The 18,097-nt window shown below is 36.7% G+C and overlaps 1 protein-coding gene across 1 annotated transcript in view; it reads left to right on the top strand.

Annotated features, from left to right (window-relative positions):
• The first annotated feature begins 5,195 nt into the window (after positions 1-5,195).
• The window catches only part of WDR72 (WD repeat domain 72), a 115,554-nt gene continuing 102,652 nt past the window's right edge, over positions 5,196-18,097 (top strand). The window contains exons 1-7 of the mRNA XM_009323406.1: positions 5,196-5,348; positions 6,448-6,554; positions 9,605-9,683; positions 12,972-13,146; positions 13,694-13,770; positions 15,579-15,698; positions 17,622-17,767. Coding sequence (XP_009321681.1) covers positions 5,196-5,348; positions 6,448-6,554; positions 9,605-9,683; positions 12,972-13,146; positions 13,694-13,770; positions 15,579-15,698; positions 17,622-17,767 — 857 coding nt within the window. The remainder of the gene's footprint in view (positions 5,349-6,447; positions 6,555-9,604; positions 9,684-12,971; positions 13,147-13,693; positions 13,771-15,578; positions 15,699-17,621; positions 17,768-18,097) is intronic.

The raw sequence follows: 18,097 nt of genomic DNA, 5'->3' as shown, positions 1-18,097 counted from the left end.
TTTGTATTTTTAATCCAATACAAACAGTTAAATTCTGCCAATCTCTTAATATTTTCAGGACTGTAAGCCAATCTCTGCATCTTTTTTGTGCCCGCGCTGATTGCCATGCATTTAACTGGACTTTGAAACAACTGATCTTGTATTGATAAGTTTTTTTTGTCAGGTTGACTGTTACCTGTATAGTGATATTCCATTGCACAAAGTCTTTTCTCCTTCTACAAATAAGCTGTAAAATCCTATTTAGTAGCTTTTGTTATGGGCTGTAGCTATGAGAAGGTTTCTGTCACAACCAGTGTTTTATTATGTGAACTGTTTGAGATTAGGTCTCTGAGAATTTCAGTTCCTGGTGTTAAGGACCTTGATGTATGTGAGAACTGATGAATTCTGAATTAACTTAAAAGTCAGTGTATGTATTTTCTTTATCAAGAAATGTGATTCTTATAACTGTAGTTAATAGTTTAATGTTGTTCAGGGTGTTTCATACTGGAAAGCTTCCTTTATGCTTTTGAGAAACTCTGCATGGAAACGCGAGGGCCAATAGGGAATGTGAGCCGCAGGCTTCAGCGGGGGCAAAACAGAACCCAGATTTTTTACTTCAAATCACTGTGAGCATATGTGCATGCGTGCTCCGAAGCAACTCTTCTAAACTATATATTCCCAAACTTCTTTAGGATTATAATTTTTATCTTGAGAAAATGCAGCACAGGGATGTGTGCCTGAGGTTAAGCAGTAATTATGTGGCAGTGACTGGAAGGTCTGAGATGAGGCTAATAGAGAAGCTAACAATATTTTTTTTTTTCAAGGTCAGTAGAGGAGGCAGAGTCAAGATATGCTTACTATATTGGAATTAGGGCTCTATAGGGAAAGCACATGTTGCGTTACGATGGCACTGTTTCTTTATGGTATAATCTGACCTTTTTCATTCTGCTCAGTTCATGACCAGTCCCAGTCAAAAAAGCCGAGTGATAAGGAAAAGCCCTTGCATTAATATGTGCTTAGAAAGGCGTTCAAGGTCAGACCTCCTGCTCTCTGGCCCCTTAAAGCTTTTGACTAGACTTTTAAATACCTCACGGCTTCTGTGGAATAAAAGGTGGTGTACTCAGGTTTTCAAATGAAACTTTACTGTACAAATGGTCCAAAGTTGCTAAAGTAGTACAGCCAAAGTTCTTGAAGCTGTGCAAATTGGGATAATTTTCCAAGTTAACAGAGGTTTGTGGTGTGGTTTCAGTGTGAAAAGTGTTCGTAGAACTAGAGACAGGATGGTAGAGATGAGACAAGTTAGTTGTGGGATGAACTGGTGTGGTTTTAACTAAGAACAGGGAAATTATATTTTTTTACAGACATAAGGGACTTCTTTTTGCCAACATGATCATAAGGGCAGGACGAGCAAAGAAGTTTATTAGGTTGTAAACAGCGAGAAATGGGGAGTAGGACAGAGGAACTTGATTTAAAGTTGAATTACGGGTTAATACTGCGAATCAGACATGCTTGAGCGGACAGAGCTGGAGGAATTTGACATGTGCTGATAAGCTACATGCAGCTCAGCTATGCCTTGGGCAATATTTGACTTTGGAAACAGTTTTTGCCTTTTTTAAAGGAACAGTCTGATAAATAGCTGTTGATTTTCTTAAAGTTTGCTCTAGGTGCCATCAGCATCACTAAATAGTTTTGATAAAGCTAAATATTGTCAGACAAAATGTGGATATGTGCATGAGAGTATGCAGTATTTCTAGGGAAGTCGTGGTATTCTTAGAAGCAAAGCGTTCATGCAAAATACTTACCTTGTGTGTCAAAATATTTTAATGCAAAAGAAAAGTTAACCAAGAAGCAAGAGGAAAAAAGTTAAGGACTGTTATATTAACATGGAATTTTATATACCTTCTGTTTTCTATTTCTCTTGCGCTTCAGTCGTAATATAAAGGAAAAAGTATAAAATGTTCTTGTAACATTTCAGTCTAAATTAATTCTCTTATATAACCAATGTTTTGTGCGTAGTAGTAGCTGTTTATTAATTTGTCACTCATGAAGATCTAAAACAAATGTGTGCAAATAGATCATCTATATATTAGCAAATTCTAGCAATTTTAGTTTACAATGTCTGTTTCAATGTCAACTCTTTCTGAGTTCTCTGTTACATCACTTGCTCAGCAGTAGGTCTAAGAATCTGGATCTTGATTCTGTGCTTCTTTTACAAGAAAATGTAATTTATGACTTCATATTCAATGCAGTACAAACCTGAATTCTGCTGCCTTACGGTGTTTTACACTAGTTGAACACTCCCATGGCACAAGTATAAATGAATACATGATATGCAAGAAAATGCATTTTAAAGACTCAGGATTTGGTTTATCAAACTGTTAACTTGGCAGCCACCATTTTATAAGCCCTATGAAATCGGTGAATTTTCTTTGCTTAGCTGATACCTAAAAACCTATCGTTAGAGTTTGGCTAGAACAACTTTCATTCCAGGGCATAAACTGGAAGAGAAAAGGACTTCAGTGTTCACCAGTAGGCATAATACTTCATGTGACTAGAGGTTTAAAAAATAAGTTTTAGAAAAGTCAAATTCTAAAGCTGAGATCAGTAACATCTCTCAGTATTTTGATATGCCCACAAAGAGCTTTAAAATGAAACTAAACGTGATTTAGCCTAATAAACTCATGACCTCAATTAATAGTCTCTTAGATTCTTCTTCCTCTGCCTTTGTTCTGGCTGAGGTTGTATGGCAGTACCTTGATAGTCTGCCATACCAGTCTTTTCAGCCCTTTTTCTCAGTAGCTGAGCCCTTCATCTCATGTTCTAGTCAGGAAGCAAGACCATTCCTCTAGTTCTGTGTCACTTAAGGCTTTTATTAGTAGTAACGAATATACCTCTTGTCTGTGTCCCTGCTTTCAGATGCTACTGTGCTGGATTTAGTGACGGTTTGTATTACAGTTTCTTTAAACATAGCTTAAAAGGTTGCTTCTGTGCTCTGTTTCTGTCCTGTGCTCTTTTCTGAACTATCACAGGAACTGCTCTTCATGTCACTTTGCATCATTCTTGTATTACTTCCTTTGGCTGGCTGTTATCTGCTGCCATGCATTTTGTTCTACCCAGCTCCTGTTTCTTCTCCCAAGGTTTCAGCTTTAATGTCATGTCTTTTGGCTGACCTCTCCCAACTGCACTGTTGTAGCACCTTGTTACTGGCACCAGTTTCATTTTAAATATCTTTGCTAAGGGCTCTGTTGTCTCCCCTTTCTCCAAGACAAATAGGAGCACACCTCTGAAAGGTGAGTTTTGCTTAGTGGCTGCCCTGAAGTATCTCTTCAATGGTATTATTGCTGTTTGGATAAAAAGTAGGTGACATACAATATTTTGAGAAGAATAATTAAAATATTTGTTTATTTAAATGACCCTAGACAATGGTGCACCTGTTCCTTCTTGTTCACTCATGCTTGGGAATAACATGTTCATGTATACAAACATTTTTGACATTGCTCAATATGTCAGCTGTCTGTCCATCACCTGCATGCTGGTGGTAGTCAAAACTGCCCTCACTAAAGTTTAAGAGAATTTCGGTTTTCAGAGGAGTCACTTCACAGGCACAAGTCAACTTCATACCCTTCTCCATCCCTGACAACAGTTAGAAGCAGGTGACAACAGTCTTCTGGTATTTTCTCCAGAAAGCTGAAAGGGAAGGGAGGTAAACAGAGATGCTTCAGTAGCATCTGTACAGGCTTTCTGGAAAAATGAAGGAGAGAAGAAGCATCATAGGATACAGGGAAGGAGTGCTGGAGGCTGTTCTATACTCAAGTTAATTTGGGAATTTTGATGCAGCTGACTTGTATATATGTTTGCATATATACAAGTTTGGTAATTGTTTGCATTTGGGCTACGGTAGACACTAGCAGCTTAGTGTAGGGCTCTTTCATATAAAGACACTTAATGCTAAAGATGTTGCTCAACTGTGTCTTTAGCAATCAACCGTTTCACATAAGTTGACCCAAAGGAGACATACTTGTTGGGTATGTTACTAGGTCCCCTGAAAAGTCTTAACAACAGGACATATGTGAATTTTTTTAGGTGAGTTGACTAGCTAAGTGCCAAATTATTTACAGTCAGATACTTACTGTTTTTTCATTTTGAAGGTATCTTTGGGAATACTCTAGAAATATGTTAGACACTTATGAACATGGGAATTTGAACAGCAAACAATGTGACAGAAGGCTTGTGAGGTGACTGGGAAAGCAGTTTTCTCAAAGCTTTTGTCTGAAGCAAAAAAAGTACAGAATTCAGCTAGCAAGCAGAGGTGGTTTTCAAAGGAACAGGCATCAAATTTAAAAACAAGCAAAGTAGAACTTTTTTAATAAGGCGAATTTTAGGATATATAGTGTTTGAACAGACACTGAAATAGCTTTCTGGAAATGCAGTTCATAAGAATCTATACTGAATTAACTAGTGACCAGTAGTAATTTTGGACAATTCCATTATATCAATTTTTCGCAGTAGTGACTAAAATCTATCATATGATAAATTTTTTGGACAAGGGACTCATGAGTTGAGCAGCAGAAAGACTCTGTTCATTCTCCCTGCTTCCCAGCTTACAACTCTGCCTCTACCTTTCTTTTGGGCCTTATCTCTAGGAGATGCCACCGAATGGTTGAGGGTATAGTGCTGTGCTGTCCTGGGCCTCATTTTTCTCTTCATCCCTGACCCACCACCTGTTCTCTTCTTCCAACCGTATTATTTCTTTCTCTTGCCTTATCCTCCTAGGAACCACAGACTCTTTATTGCCACCCTGCTCCTGTGCCATCTCTATGCTGCAGCAATTAGCTGCTAAGAATGAGCAGCAGTGCTGGTTGGAGGCAATAGGGGAGGCATGGTATACTCCACCAACCAAAATTAGGAAGAAGACAGAGTGACTTAATACTGGTCCCTGGTAACTCTGGTCCTGTTTGATACTGCCTAGATTTAAAATAGTGGCACATCACTGTCCTGCTGTATATTTAAGTAATTAGTGGATAGCTATCTTAATGTAAGTGTTAGTGTGATGTTGGCAACAGCTAGAAAATGTTTCAATGCCTCATTGGCTTTTTTGCAGCAGTATTTTGTAGCTCCAATTTTCAGATATTGATTGCCTTTCTTTAAGTTGTTTTTTCTTACATTACACGTTACTTAGAATCATCATGACTTGTTTCTGTTTTCAGGTGCTGGCCATGAAGGTATCGGTACAGGCTGTGGCAGTGTGGGGGAAAATAGCTCCCTCTCACAGCATCACTGCTATTATGATTACAGATGACCAGCAGACTATAGTTACAGGAAGTCAAGAAGGACAAATATGTCTCTGGGATCTTTCATCAGAATTAAAGGTTTGTGTCCACTGTGCTACAGTCTGCCAAATAGACAGATTGGAGTTTTATCTTTTATTGTTAACAATGGGATTATCTAGGCTTGCGCTTACTTAGATTAAGTTTTAGATAGTGTGATATTTGTTATAGGGAACTCACGAAGGAAGTGTTGAAATGCCTATATGAGCAACCAGTTATTTGCAGACTTTGGAAAAAACTTTTTTTATAGATTATTGTGACCTGTGGATTATAATTTGAGATTGTGTGCTGTGAGTAATGACAGCAAGTAAACATACACAATTAGCATGATTCTTATCTTGTAAAGTCTTTTTTATGTTTTCTTTTTTTAAATCCATTACTGAGCTTGGCATGTCATTTAAGGAAAAAATACCTATTTGTAAAACCAGAGCACTCCGCAAGGTTAACAATGGAAAAAATTGTAGAAAGGTGGAAGAAGTAAGATGAAATATGTTTTTGGTATAATTAAGCTGCAAACCTCCTGGCATATTATTGCTATTGCTTTGACTATTTCATATTTATTTTCCTGAGAATGGAACGGAGTCAAAGCAGTTCCAATTTTTTATTCTGCATTCCTAGAACTATGGTTCTGTTCTTTTGTTGATTTGGCTGCCCCATTTGTGCTCAAATATAGCTTGAAACTTTAGTTTGCGCTTTTATGGGGCTACCTTTTTCTGTTAAGATCTTTGCATGCAATGAAGCTAGTCAAAGGGATTACTTAAACACGTATGAAACACATGCTTAAGATCTTTGCTATATCAATTCCCTACTTCACTCTGCCACTTTTGCTGGATGCTGTAGGGTGAAGGCCAGAGATACTCTGCACATTGCCTGTTTTATAACATTTGACGCTCCATAAATCTTCAGAGGGTGCAATTTTTAGACTACAGTGAATACAAAGACTGTACTTTATGCAAACTGCATAATCCATCCACATCTTTGTACATTCCAGAAACATGACTGAAGAACATAATAATATAAAGCAGATTGACAATTACTTGTTATTATTAACATCTACAAGTAGTATTCTCTAGCTTTTAGATCTCCTTAGTTTATACAGAAAATATTATGTTTAAGTTAAACCATTGTATTATTCTCCTAGATTTCATCTAAAGAAATTCTCTTTGGCCACACTGCTTCTGTAACTTGTTTGGCAAAAGCAAGAGAGTTTGAGAAACAGCCATATGTAGTAAGTGCTACTGAAAATGGGTAGGTAACTGAATATTCAATTATTTCTTAAATCATGAAATGTATGGCAGGTGTAGGTCAGATTCTGTACTTGGCAGCAGGTTTTTAATCCACTTCTTCCATGATATGAAAAGGATAACAGCTACTTAGAATAATGACTGTATTGCTTATATACAATAGTCTAACTAAGAGCTTGTCTCTTGGACAACAGAAGGGTTTGAGAGATTCAGATATCCGGTTAGTAGTCAGGAGAATGAATTGTTCAGATGGTCAGCTAGGCCCCATTCAAAAGGGAAAATAACAGGCTATTGGAGGGAATCAGCAGGTTCAGAAGCATTTTAATATCATGGTGCTTTTTTCTGTTCCTTCCTGAGCTTGGTCTTGAGAATTGAATCAGTGCAAGAGGCTAATGTACTCTGATCCAGGTTATGCTTGCTCAGTAAGTAGGTATGGAAGCACAGAAAAGACTGCCCTTGTATAAAAGGCATATATGTTCCTTGTCTTTGTTTGACTTGCTATTTTGGAGTACATCCTTTTAGAGGCCTCTGATCTTGCAGCTTTTCTCCTATGTGTTTGTTGTGACTTGGCCCATCACTTGAGTCAAACTAACTTCTGCAGTTCTGCTAGGTTAGCATTCAAGAATTTTTTTCTCTCTGGATATTTGATAATCTTTTCAGTTGGGGTCTGAAGTCCATCTGTTTGGGATTTCAGCTGTTGAAAGTAGTTAGGGCTAGCTTCTTACTTCCTTAAGGGCTTTCCTTAAACAACTTTGTCTTGCTGCTTAATGATGTTCTCCTCTCATTTTTGGTTCATCTTTTCCAATTAACAGGACAGTTCTGTTAAAGCCTTTTCCCTTGAAGAGTTCCTGTCAGTTGCCCTTCACGCTACACCTTCCAGCATCTTAAGGCTACTACTTTCTCACTGAGGAGCTTGTTTATCCTTTCCAGCTGCTAGGATCTCTGTCTGATTCTCTCACTCGATCATGAGTACACAAGAAAGGGATAACTTGAACAAACTGGTTTAGGCTTCTTAATCTTCAAAGGTTACACTGGCCCACTGGACAGATAGTGGTAAACAGTTCTCGTTGTTATGTGCAGAAAGGAGGGTGAGAAGTCTACAGAACTAGTTTTGTATTGGCATCCTATAATTCTACTCAAGGGTTCAGAGGTGAAACTATTTTTCATCTTCACTCTGAAGTTTTGTTAGTGCAGTACTGTTTCCAGATCATACTAGGAGAAAAGATACTGTATTTCCAAAAAAGCTGGGGTGAAAAGCATTAAGAAACAAATGAGGTTTTTGCTATAGATAACCATACAGAGAGATGTTCACAGCCTAAAGGTTCTGCCTCTGAAGGGATCATTGGGCTTGCTTGGAATGTGTATAGGTAGGACTGAATGGTCTTCTGGCCCCTTTAAATGTTCACTTTTACCAAATTACTGCTGACTTCTCATTTGCCCGTATTGCATAAGGGCAAAGCATCCATCACTGATCCCTGGAAGGCTGCAACATGAAGTTGAGATAATTACAAATAGGAAGCCTCATCTTTAGGAGATGCAGGGTTTGTCGAACTGCATTTTCTGGCTTGTGAATCATTCACTTCTGACATTTTCAAGCTTCCATCTCCATGTATTGAGCGTGGAAGAAATTGTATGGAAGATGATACTCTCCCCCGTTCCCACTTCAGAATCTCATTTGTATAACTGACATAGCCCAGAAGGATGAGTATTGAAAAGTATTTTTGTATTTTTATATGGAAATCTATAAATTAATCCATAATGATTCAGAAGTTCTCACTGATGTCCTGTGCATGTGTATAGCATATGCTGCAGGGCAGGTTTATCAACATGTGGTATCTATCACTCACTCCTTGTTAGTACACACAGTAAATTAAGTGCAACATGCAGAAGCTGAAGTTATATTCTGTCTCATTTGTGCATGTTTGCATGTATATATCAACTTTACTGCTTTAGTGACATTACTGTAATTGTCATTCTGATATAAACAAGGAGAAATTCACTGTCTTGAAATGTTTAACAAACAGCATTAGCATTCTGTTTAAGTTTTGACTTCTGGTCTACCAACTCTGATGCTACACTACAGATGTATATGCTACACTACTGCTCTTGCTCACTGAAAAATGTAAATTAAGTAATATTTTTAGATTATCATAAAATGTGGAAGTGTGTAGATTAAAATGTAAATCACTAATTATTTCTAATATAAATAAGAACAGATTTGGAAAAAATATTTTAAGTCCTCATACAGAAAATGTCTTAATGTAGTTTCAGAAATCATAAAATGATTGTTTCAACTGTGGAAATAATGCTTGCTGTTTAAGTAAAATCTCAAAGCATCAAAGTTCAACATTCAGTTGCTGAGCTATGACAACACACATCATACAACCTCATTTACAACACTTAATTTGATTGTGTTTCTGTTGTACTCTAGTCCCATAGCATGTTGAATAATGTCTAGATGAGGAAGACTGGCTAACGCGTCTTTCTCGAGCGTTAACTTTAGTTGTAATGAAGTGTAGGCAGAATGTTGCACAGACATTTAGGTTGTCAGGAAGCGAGTGCTGCGTTAATAACAGATTTCGGGAATAGCCTCATGGTGGCACTGTTTCTTCTTAACAGAAGTTGTGGTTCCTTTCAAGAACTGAAGTCTGATACGGCAGAAGATGCATTGTGTTTTTCAAAACGTGTGGTTTAAGTTCAGTGAAATGAATCATTTTCAGGAGGATGTAGTTCCACCGACAGATAGTTACAGTGACACGTTGACGAGCTGTAATGGCAGTATACCTACAATTTGTTGTAGACCAGAGTTGGCCTTAAAGTCAGGTTTGCTGCAAGGCAGCAGGGTGTAATTACCAAAACAAAAAGAACCAGATACTGTATGTCATCCCCTGCTAATGACTGCAACATTTTCTTACCCAGTAATCTGTAACAAAAAGCCACATAAACGACCAGACTGCACTTGAATACAGCACTAAAGAAAAACTTGGTGGCACAAAATTATTCCAGCCAATTGAGTGGAAATGACAGAGAATAATATAAAGTTATCTTTGGCAGGGAGATGTGTGTTTGGAATGTCACTAGTGGACAGTGCATTGAGAACGCAAAGCTTCCTTATAGGCATACAGCAATCTATGTAAGTATAGCAACTTTTCATGGAATATCTCTGCTTGTTACAAGAGGAGTTTTGCTTTATTAACATGATATTTTTCAGAAACATAGAATTTTGAATGTATAGCTCATAACATACTTAATAGGAGGAAAAAAAACCTGTTGCAATATAAGTAGTTTTATATCTGTTATTTTTAATTTTTTTACTTCCTTCTAAGAAAAGAACTGAGACTTTTATGTTCCTCTGAACTCCTTAATCAAATCAAACTGTTTCTCTTTAAACTGCAAATGTCTGGAATGCAGTATCAATTAACTTATTGTAAAGTTTGGGCATCGGGTAGCAAAGTGAAACTGTCTTAATCTTTACTCTTGTCCTGTGTTAAAATTGCATGGAAACTTCAAGTTTAATGCTGGCTTTTTGATGACATATTTTAGAAGTACAAGCAATCTAGCCAAACATTGTGAGATAGTCTGTTGAAGATCTTATTTTTAAACGTTTGAAAGGTTTTGATGCCTAACTGCTGATCCCCAAAAGACTGCTCTGCCTTACTTCTGAAAATACACTTTCGTTCATTACGGAACTTGGGACAGATCACTTATTTTCAGAGGCCAAATTGCTTTAAATATTACTTCAGATAATTTCAAGTGTCTGCTTTGAAGTCTGTCCAGGTACACTAAGTATCTAGATGCTGGAGTGTGAGGGTGTGTTTGAAATACATGTGTGTGTATATGATTGAGGAGCCCAGCATGTATGGGTTTGATTCAGAGAGATGGCTTATTTCTGGATATATTAGTAGAAGAGCAGCTCAGGGCTCCTAGGTTAATTAAAATGCTGGTTTTGTTTAGTGAGGAAGTCTAGGGTGGAGCTAAGCGTCCAAATAATGGAAGTCTGAGACCTCATGTGACTCAAACTATGGTGAAATTCAGAATCCAAATGTTTTAAAGCTTCTAGAAGAAACACTGTTTTTCATGACACTGTTCTGGTTAACATGATGAATTAAAACATAGTTGTTAATGACAAAGGGAAGAGGAAAAGCCTGGGTAAACTACCAAATAAAAATTATAGAAGAATAACTTAATATATGCTTTTACATATATGTGTGTGTACATATATATAGATCATAGAATCATTAAGGTTGGAAAAGACCTCTAAGATCATCGAGTCCAACCGTCAACCCAACACCACCATGCCCACTAAACCATGTCCCTAAGTGCCTCATCTACCCGTCTTTTAAATACTTCCAGGGATGGTGACTCAACCACTTCCCTGGGCAGCCTGTTCCAATGTTTAACCACTCTTTCAGTAAAGAAATTTTTCTTCATGTCCAATCTAAACCTCCCCTGGCGCAACTTGAGGCCATTTCCTCTCGTCCTAGTGTAAAAAAGCATAGACTGTTAAGAAGTTATTCTTCTATAATTTTTATTTGTGTATATGTTTAAAGCGCATATATTCTTTTTACATATGTATGTATATACATAACTGAGGCATTGTATTGTGTGTAATAGAGGTGTGGTATGATCTGCTTTGTGGTATTGCTTAATTAGATTTTAATAGTTAAAGTTATGGAGGAGTTCTGCAGAGAAGTAGACAGATCTGCATTGTGGAGATTTTTGTGGAGATCAGAGGCGGAATCTTCATTCTTATCCTTCAAGTAGGAGAAGCAAATATGTTACTTCTCTATTAGATATAGTGAGCTAAGTCTAGTTTTGGCTAGATAATGATTTTTGTTCTCTAACTTGGGCAAGATAGCTAAAGGAAAATAGGAACATCTAAGAGGAAAACTTTCTTAGGAAAAATAATAGATATCGCTAGGAGGGGAAACTAGTCTTAAAATGCAACCTTCAGATAGATATAATAAATTGGGGGGGGGGGTGTGGCTTTTTTTGGGGTGGGGTTTTTTGTTGTGGTGGGGTTTTTTTTGTTTTATTGTAGGTTTTGTTGTTGCTGTTCCATGGGGAATGATTGCTTGTAGCATAATAGTACCTGAGAAAGTATAATTTCCTACAGAATGTTATTGTCTGGGAGGTTTAGTGCACACTGATTTTGATAGCATCACCATTTAACATTGTTGCTTTATTTTTGTTAATGTTTTAGTAGGTTTTAATTAAACTACTAATCTGTCTGGTCTAGTAGGTTCCTTTTGTTCAGTATAGATGATTTGGTTATAAATGGCAGATGTCAAGCAGTGCAAACTGAGTATTTGCCATTTGAAATGAAGTTTAACACCAGGGTCAACTCATAACCGTTTGTGGATCTTAACCAGCGTGGGATTTTCTCGGAGGACTGACTGACTATACAAATCTTCTAGTTCAAGCCTAATTTAAGAGTAACAGTAATTATAAATGGTTCCTACTGCTAAGCATTTCTGCCTCTGATCATTCATAATATCTGTGGTAATACTTATCCTATTCCCGTTACTTATGCTTCTTTTGTTTCCAGACTTCAATTAGTTAACTGATAGACCAAAAATTATCATCTAAGCAAAACTGAATGTACAGAGAACTTGTAGTAAATGAGGCACGATTTTGTGGGTCTATCTGGTATTTTTCTCTGACTACATGATCGTTCCCTTAAGGATACTATTTACTTGTAAATTCCATTTGAGGTGACTGCTTATGCATTTATAGCAATTACGTCTACAATTATGGATAGATATTCACAAAATGCAAATGTCCTTGCACATATAAAACACCTAGCAAAAAAGAAATCTTCATAGTCACTCTGCACCTCTGTCATCTCTGTTCCTTGGTACTTTGCTATATGTCTGTTCATTGTTTTCTTTACATCATTGTTGAGAAAGAATGAGTCTTCTGAACAGTAGGGCATTTAGTGTCATAATGAAGGATATCTCATGGAGCAGGAATTTTTACTGGAAAATAATGGAAAATTCATTATGAATCTTCTGCATTTTCACCTGTTTTTTTTTATCTTTATGTACTTCTTGATAAATGAAGCTTTATCAAATGTTTGGAGAGAGATGAGGCCTCTCAGAGAAACAAGTCCCAAACTGTTTAGCAATTTATAATGAAAATTAACACCTTGATTGATTCTAAAAATCCTAATATTTAGGCAGAGCAGATACTGTTTTCAGTACAAAGGGCCTCTTACTAAGCTGTATGCCTATATTAAATTGTTATAAATGTGAATGCTTGTGTCACTAGCAAAATTGTGTATGGTCTCACATATGCTGTACATCTTTAGTAATGCTACAAGTGTTGATTACAATTCCAAGCATGACATGCTGAATGTGAAAGATATGCGTGCACATTTGTGTAGCTCTGTATGCTGACTGTCGTCTTTCCACTTGTACAGTACTACCATTGCTCATTCCGAATGACAGGTGAAGGCTGGCTTCTTTGTTGTGGAGAATATCAAGACGTTCTTATTATTGATGCTAAGACTTTGGGTGTTCTTCACACTTTATCATCATCTCAGTCTTCTGATTGGATAAATTGTATGTGCATTGTACACTCTGCAAGAATTCAAGGTATATATTGTAGATGTATTTATGTAGGCCAATTAAATAATGATAAAATATTTCTGTATAGATAGTACAATCCTACTAGATTTAATATCTAATCATGTTTTACAGAGCTGTTATGTACAAGATGTCAATGAAATGTTAACAGCACCTAAGAAGGTGTTTTTAATACTCCTAATGTTGATCATGTTTCATTTAATATGTTTCTGAAAGAGAAAAACAAGCAGTCTCTACACTGGTTGTAAGCAGCTCATTTCTTGGATATAAGTACAAATTAATTTTGTAATATCAGGAAAATTAAGGGCACAAAACCACTATTCTATGACTTCTATCAAAATATATTTGATTGGACTATTTGCTTGCATGTTTTGTATTTCTGTGTACCAATTAGTTATTTTTGTGTAAAATTAATATTTAGTCTAAACAGTGTGCTGCAGAATCCTTGTTTTAGTGTTGTATAGAACACCACTGTCTATGCCAAGGTTCTTTTTTGGTGTTAGGCACTGTTTGAACTTGGTTTCAAGTTGACTGTCTCGTTGTTAACTTTTCACAGAAGACTCATTGGTTGCAGTGTCTGTAACTGGAGTTCTTAAAGCGTGGGATCTATCTTCGTCTTTGAATAGCATACAGGTCAGTTTGAGGTGTAAAACAACAATTTGAATGATAGCATGAATGTAATAATATTATCAAGTAAAGGATACATTGAAGCAGAATATGAATAAATTAGAATCTTCTGGATATGTATTAATTTTGTCACAAAATTCTGAAAACACACCCTCGTATCCCTATTTAAAATTAGTTGGGCCATTGGACAGCTCCTGCCTTGACAACTGCAATGTCTTTTGCCCAGGCTTCATGTCTTCCATATTCCATGATGCTGAAGTTGTAACGCTTTCCTTCTGTCCTGATAATGTCACTCCATTCCATTCTTTGAACCCCTTCACTCCTTCCTCTAAACTCCAAGCTCTTCAAAATTGGCCTTTGTACTCTCTCTTCACCCTTGTTACGTTCTTCAAAATGGTCCTTTAGACTTTGTTTTCCTCTGTCTGCCTCCCACAATGCTGTCTTCACTTGGAAAAGACTCTTGCTGTGTCAAGTGCCCTATCTCTCCATCTTCAAACTTGCTTATTCTGTGCAGCTTTTCTGTGTTAATATTCTCAGCAGCTGTCACTTGACGTGCCCAAGTGTTAGAACTGGAATACAATGTTTTGTTTGAATTAAACTCCAAGAGCTAGATCACAAAGGGACTTCAGTATTACAGCTAAATACTGTGAATCATCGACAGAAATGGCAAAATGTCAACAGTCTTCTCTGAAGATCCGTAATACATTACTGCCTTACTTGACAAACTGCAGAGCATGCCACGGCACTAATTGTTAATGGGTAGAATCAGGCCCCTCAGGAGAGTCTGTCAAGTTTGATACCATACTGGTGTTTTTGGTTTATTTGCAGTGTTTTGGATGTGGTCTTTTCAATGTTCCTAGGGCAAAAAATACTGTCATGCTGTAGAAATTCTGGGGCCTGTAACAACTGATTACAGATATCAAAGAAGCATATACAGTATGGTGCCATCCTTTTACTGCCTGGGGCCTCCTTTTGTGAAGGGAGGAGTGCAGAGTTAGTAACAATCCAGCTATTTCATATGTTAAAGAGCAGTATTTTAATAAATATTGTTGGATTTAATTGGAATTAATTGGAGATGCAAGGTGTAGTGAGAGAATGGTTTGCAGTTTGATAGCCATAATTCCATGACCAGCATACTGCTTCTTTGAGAGGCTTTGATACTGGTGGTATCTTTCAAAACAGCAAACATCAGTTTTCAGTGATTTAATCAATAATTAATAAAAATAATTCCAATAGAATAATTTTGAGCGTGATGGCCTTGGTAAGTCTGATATTCACAAAAAAAAGGTGAAAATACATATATTTTTAAACCATCCATACATTCAGCAATATAAAGCTACTCTTCCACTACTTTTTAGAGGTGTTAAGTTCAAACAAGACATATGACAACACCATATGTCTGAGACTGTCCTGGTTGCAACAAGGATGAGTGGGAAAGCAGAATATTCAGCAGCCATTCTGAATCTGATACTGTCAGTTTATAGGTTGTTGTAGCTATTTTTTTGACTGAAGAATACTTAGCAGATACTCATTATAGCAGATGCTATCTATGACCTGCCTTTAGTCCTTCTCCATATGCATTATCACTTCTTTAAGTGAGATCAAGGTCTGAGCCATGCTGAATGTCTTCTGTTTACATGGTACTAGTTGAACCATGCTGTCTTCCTGTCTCACTTTTAATTAAGAATTCTATGTTGCTTTGCATTTTGAAAGTGTATGTTAACAAAATTATTTTCAGTGGTTTGTTTCTATCTTAAAAATAAAAGCTCGGATATCTAGAATAAATCTTACGGCTTTTTTCCTCTGCTGTAAAGGAGAGACAAAGTGTATGTGAGAAGGAATCAAAATCTCTGGACTGTATAAATTGTCAAGCAGTACGGTTTTGTACTTACACGGAAAGGCTCCTTCTAGTTGTGTCCTCCACGTGCTGGCAGGTACATTATTGAGCATTATACTTTCTTTTTGATTTTGTTAATAATTTTGAAAAGCTAATGTGATTTTTACATGCAGATACTTGTTTTTCTCCTTAGCTTAAAGAAAAAGTGTTCGCTAATTGTCAGGTATAATAGTGCGCTGTATCCCTTCTCTGCTTATCTTAACTGCCTGACTGAGATGAAGTGTTTATTTTTTAGTAACGTGTTTCTGCTTTAAAAGTTTAACATGAAATTGGCTAGGTAGAAAGGGAATTACTTTAAGTATTAGTCAGTTTTAGAGCACTGGGTGCATTATAGTCCTCTCCACAGTGCATTTCAAAAGGAGACAAAGATGTACAAAAACTGTTTAATTATGACAGAAGTAATCACAGTTCACAAGTCCTCCGTAACCAGGGGCCTTTGTTCCATCAGGGCCAATAGCCTGGCCACTAATAGAAGCCAGCAAAACTAAAGACCCCAGACTATATCGCTTTTTCTTGTAGCTGTAAGAAAATAAATGCATCATGTAGTTACTGAAACTGTTATTAGTTTATTTTAAGTTTTACTTAAATGGAACTTTATTGTAAAAATTCTGTATTTCTTTTTCCCAGTGTTATGACATTCCTCTTAAAATAATCCTGAGCTATTAGTGCAACATATGTACCTGATCCAAACACCACTGCTTTGGGGGGCTGGAAATGTCACGTACACCTCAGTCACCTTACAACTGCATTATTCAAAGTTATCCTTGAGATTTCTCTTGGGCTATTTTAAAAAGTCTGTACAAAAGTATTTATAAAGAATTTCCATGTGTAGAATGGATGGGCTTTTCATGGAAAAATCTGTGTAACATGCATTGTTTTCTATTAACTTCTATAACGTTTTTCCACAAGGGGTGCACATTTCTTGTAATATCTCCATTATGCATTTGAATACTTACATTTTACTGCTTAAAGTAGTTTTATAGATACATAAGTCATGTTGGATTTTCAACTTCTATGTTTCAATGAATATACAGCTTTAAAATAAGACATCATGGTGATGCTTTTACTCCTTAATTAGGAAGATGTGTGATATGTAGCATAGGAGAGACTCACACGTGTGTTTGAATGGCTCCTTAACCCACTTCTATAGTAATGAAAGTATAGAGCAAACTAGCTAGAAGTTAACTAATGAATAGAAATTACCTACGAATAATTCGTAGAAATTCTCATTCTGAAATCTATTTCCTCCTGCTGCTGGAATAAATTATAAAAATGTGGCTATGAATACTCTCTCCATGAGGCCACTAGGAACGTGAACAAGCAGACAATATCCTAGGTTGCCCTAGTCATACCCTCTTTCGGCTTAAAATGGGAAGGTCAGAGGAAGCAAACAAGTCGTATAACTTTTTTACCAGCTCTAGAAATGGAAGAGAAGAATTCTTGCATGTAAAGGGGATTATATGTTCTTTGCTTTCAATTAATTTGTGAAAAAGAAAAAACTCTATTGCTCCCCCTGGAAGAAAAGAAAAAAAAATCTGCTTTAAGATATGTGCTGTGATTATGCCAGCAGATCATCTTTTAAAGAATACGGACAGAAGCATTTATAGCTTCTATCAAAGTCTTCAATGTCATATTTATGTGCTCAATTCATTACCTACCTCTTTATAAGAAATTAATAGTCTAGTAGATACTTATAATGAATGCAAGGCAAAACAAAGCGAATCCCATCCAAAATCCCCTAATATAAGGCTCTAATGATGCTTTTTTTTATTGTCAGTTTCTTTGTCTTTGAATATATGGTTTGATTCTGACTTCGCAGTAGTTTGATAGTATGAAAACTGCTTTGGCTTTAAGAGTCAAGCTAATGTTCTACTTATTGATCCATTGCTCAAAACCAGCTTGAATTAAAATGAGTGTGCCAATACTGTTTGTTTGTATCTTATTGTTTTTCTGAGCTTAGGTCTACGACTATTGTGATTTCTCCTTGCTCTGTACTGAGTTCTGTAAAAGTGGTCAGTGCTTTGCTGGTGGAGAAGTACTGGCAGCTTACAGACTTATCATCTGGACAGAAGATGGCCACAGTTACATCTACCAGCTGCTAAACAGGTGGGCTCAGATGGAAAATTCACACAAAAAGTTCAGGTACAAGATGAACTTTAGGAGGTTTATTATGGAAAATCTCTGCATGTTGCAAATGATCAAAAACCAGAACAAAACCACTTTGGCACTCAAAGATTTACCCTGAGTTTGACAGCTCTCAGTCTTTGTTTGACACAGCAGGGGACACAGGAATAAGATTAGCCATGTAGAACTTGGGCAGCTGGTGCTGTGATTTCAAAAAGTCGCTTGTAATTACTTGGTGACTTTTAACTGAACTTGTGAATCTTGGATGTTACTGTTCTGCTTTCTAAATATGACTTTCTAAAGCTTTTTTTT

The sequence above is a fragment of the Pygoscelis adeliae genome, unplaced genomic scaffold (assembly GCF_000699105.1).
Source record: "Pygoscelis adeliae isolate BGI_AS28 unplaced genomic scaffold, ASM69910v1 Scaffold545, whole genome shotgun sequence".
In the NCBI taxonomy this organism is placed as follows: Eukaryota; Metazoa; Chordata; class Aves; order Sphenisciformes; family Spheniscidae; genus Pygoscelis; species Pygoscelis adeliae.
This window is presented reverse-complemented; position numbering and strand designations above follow the sequence as displayed.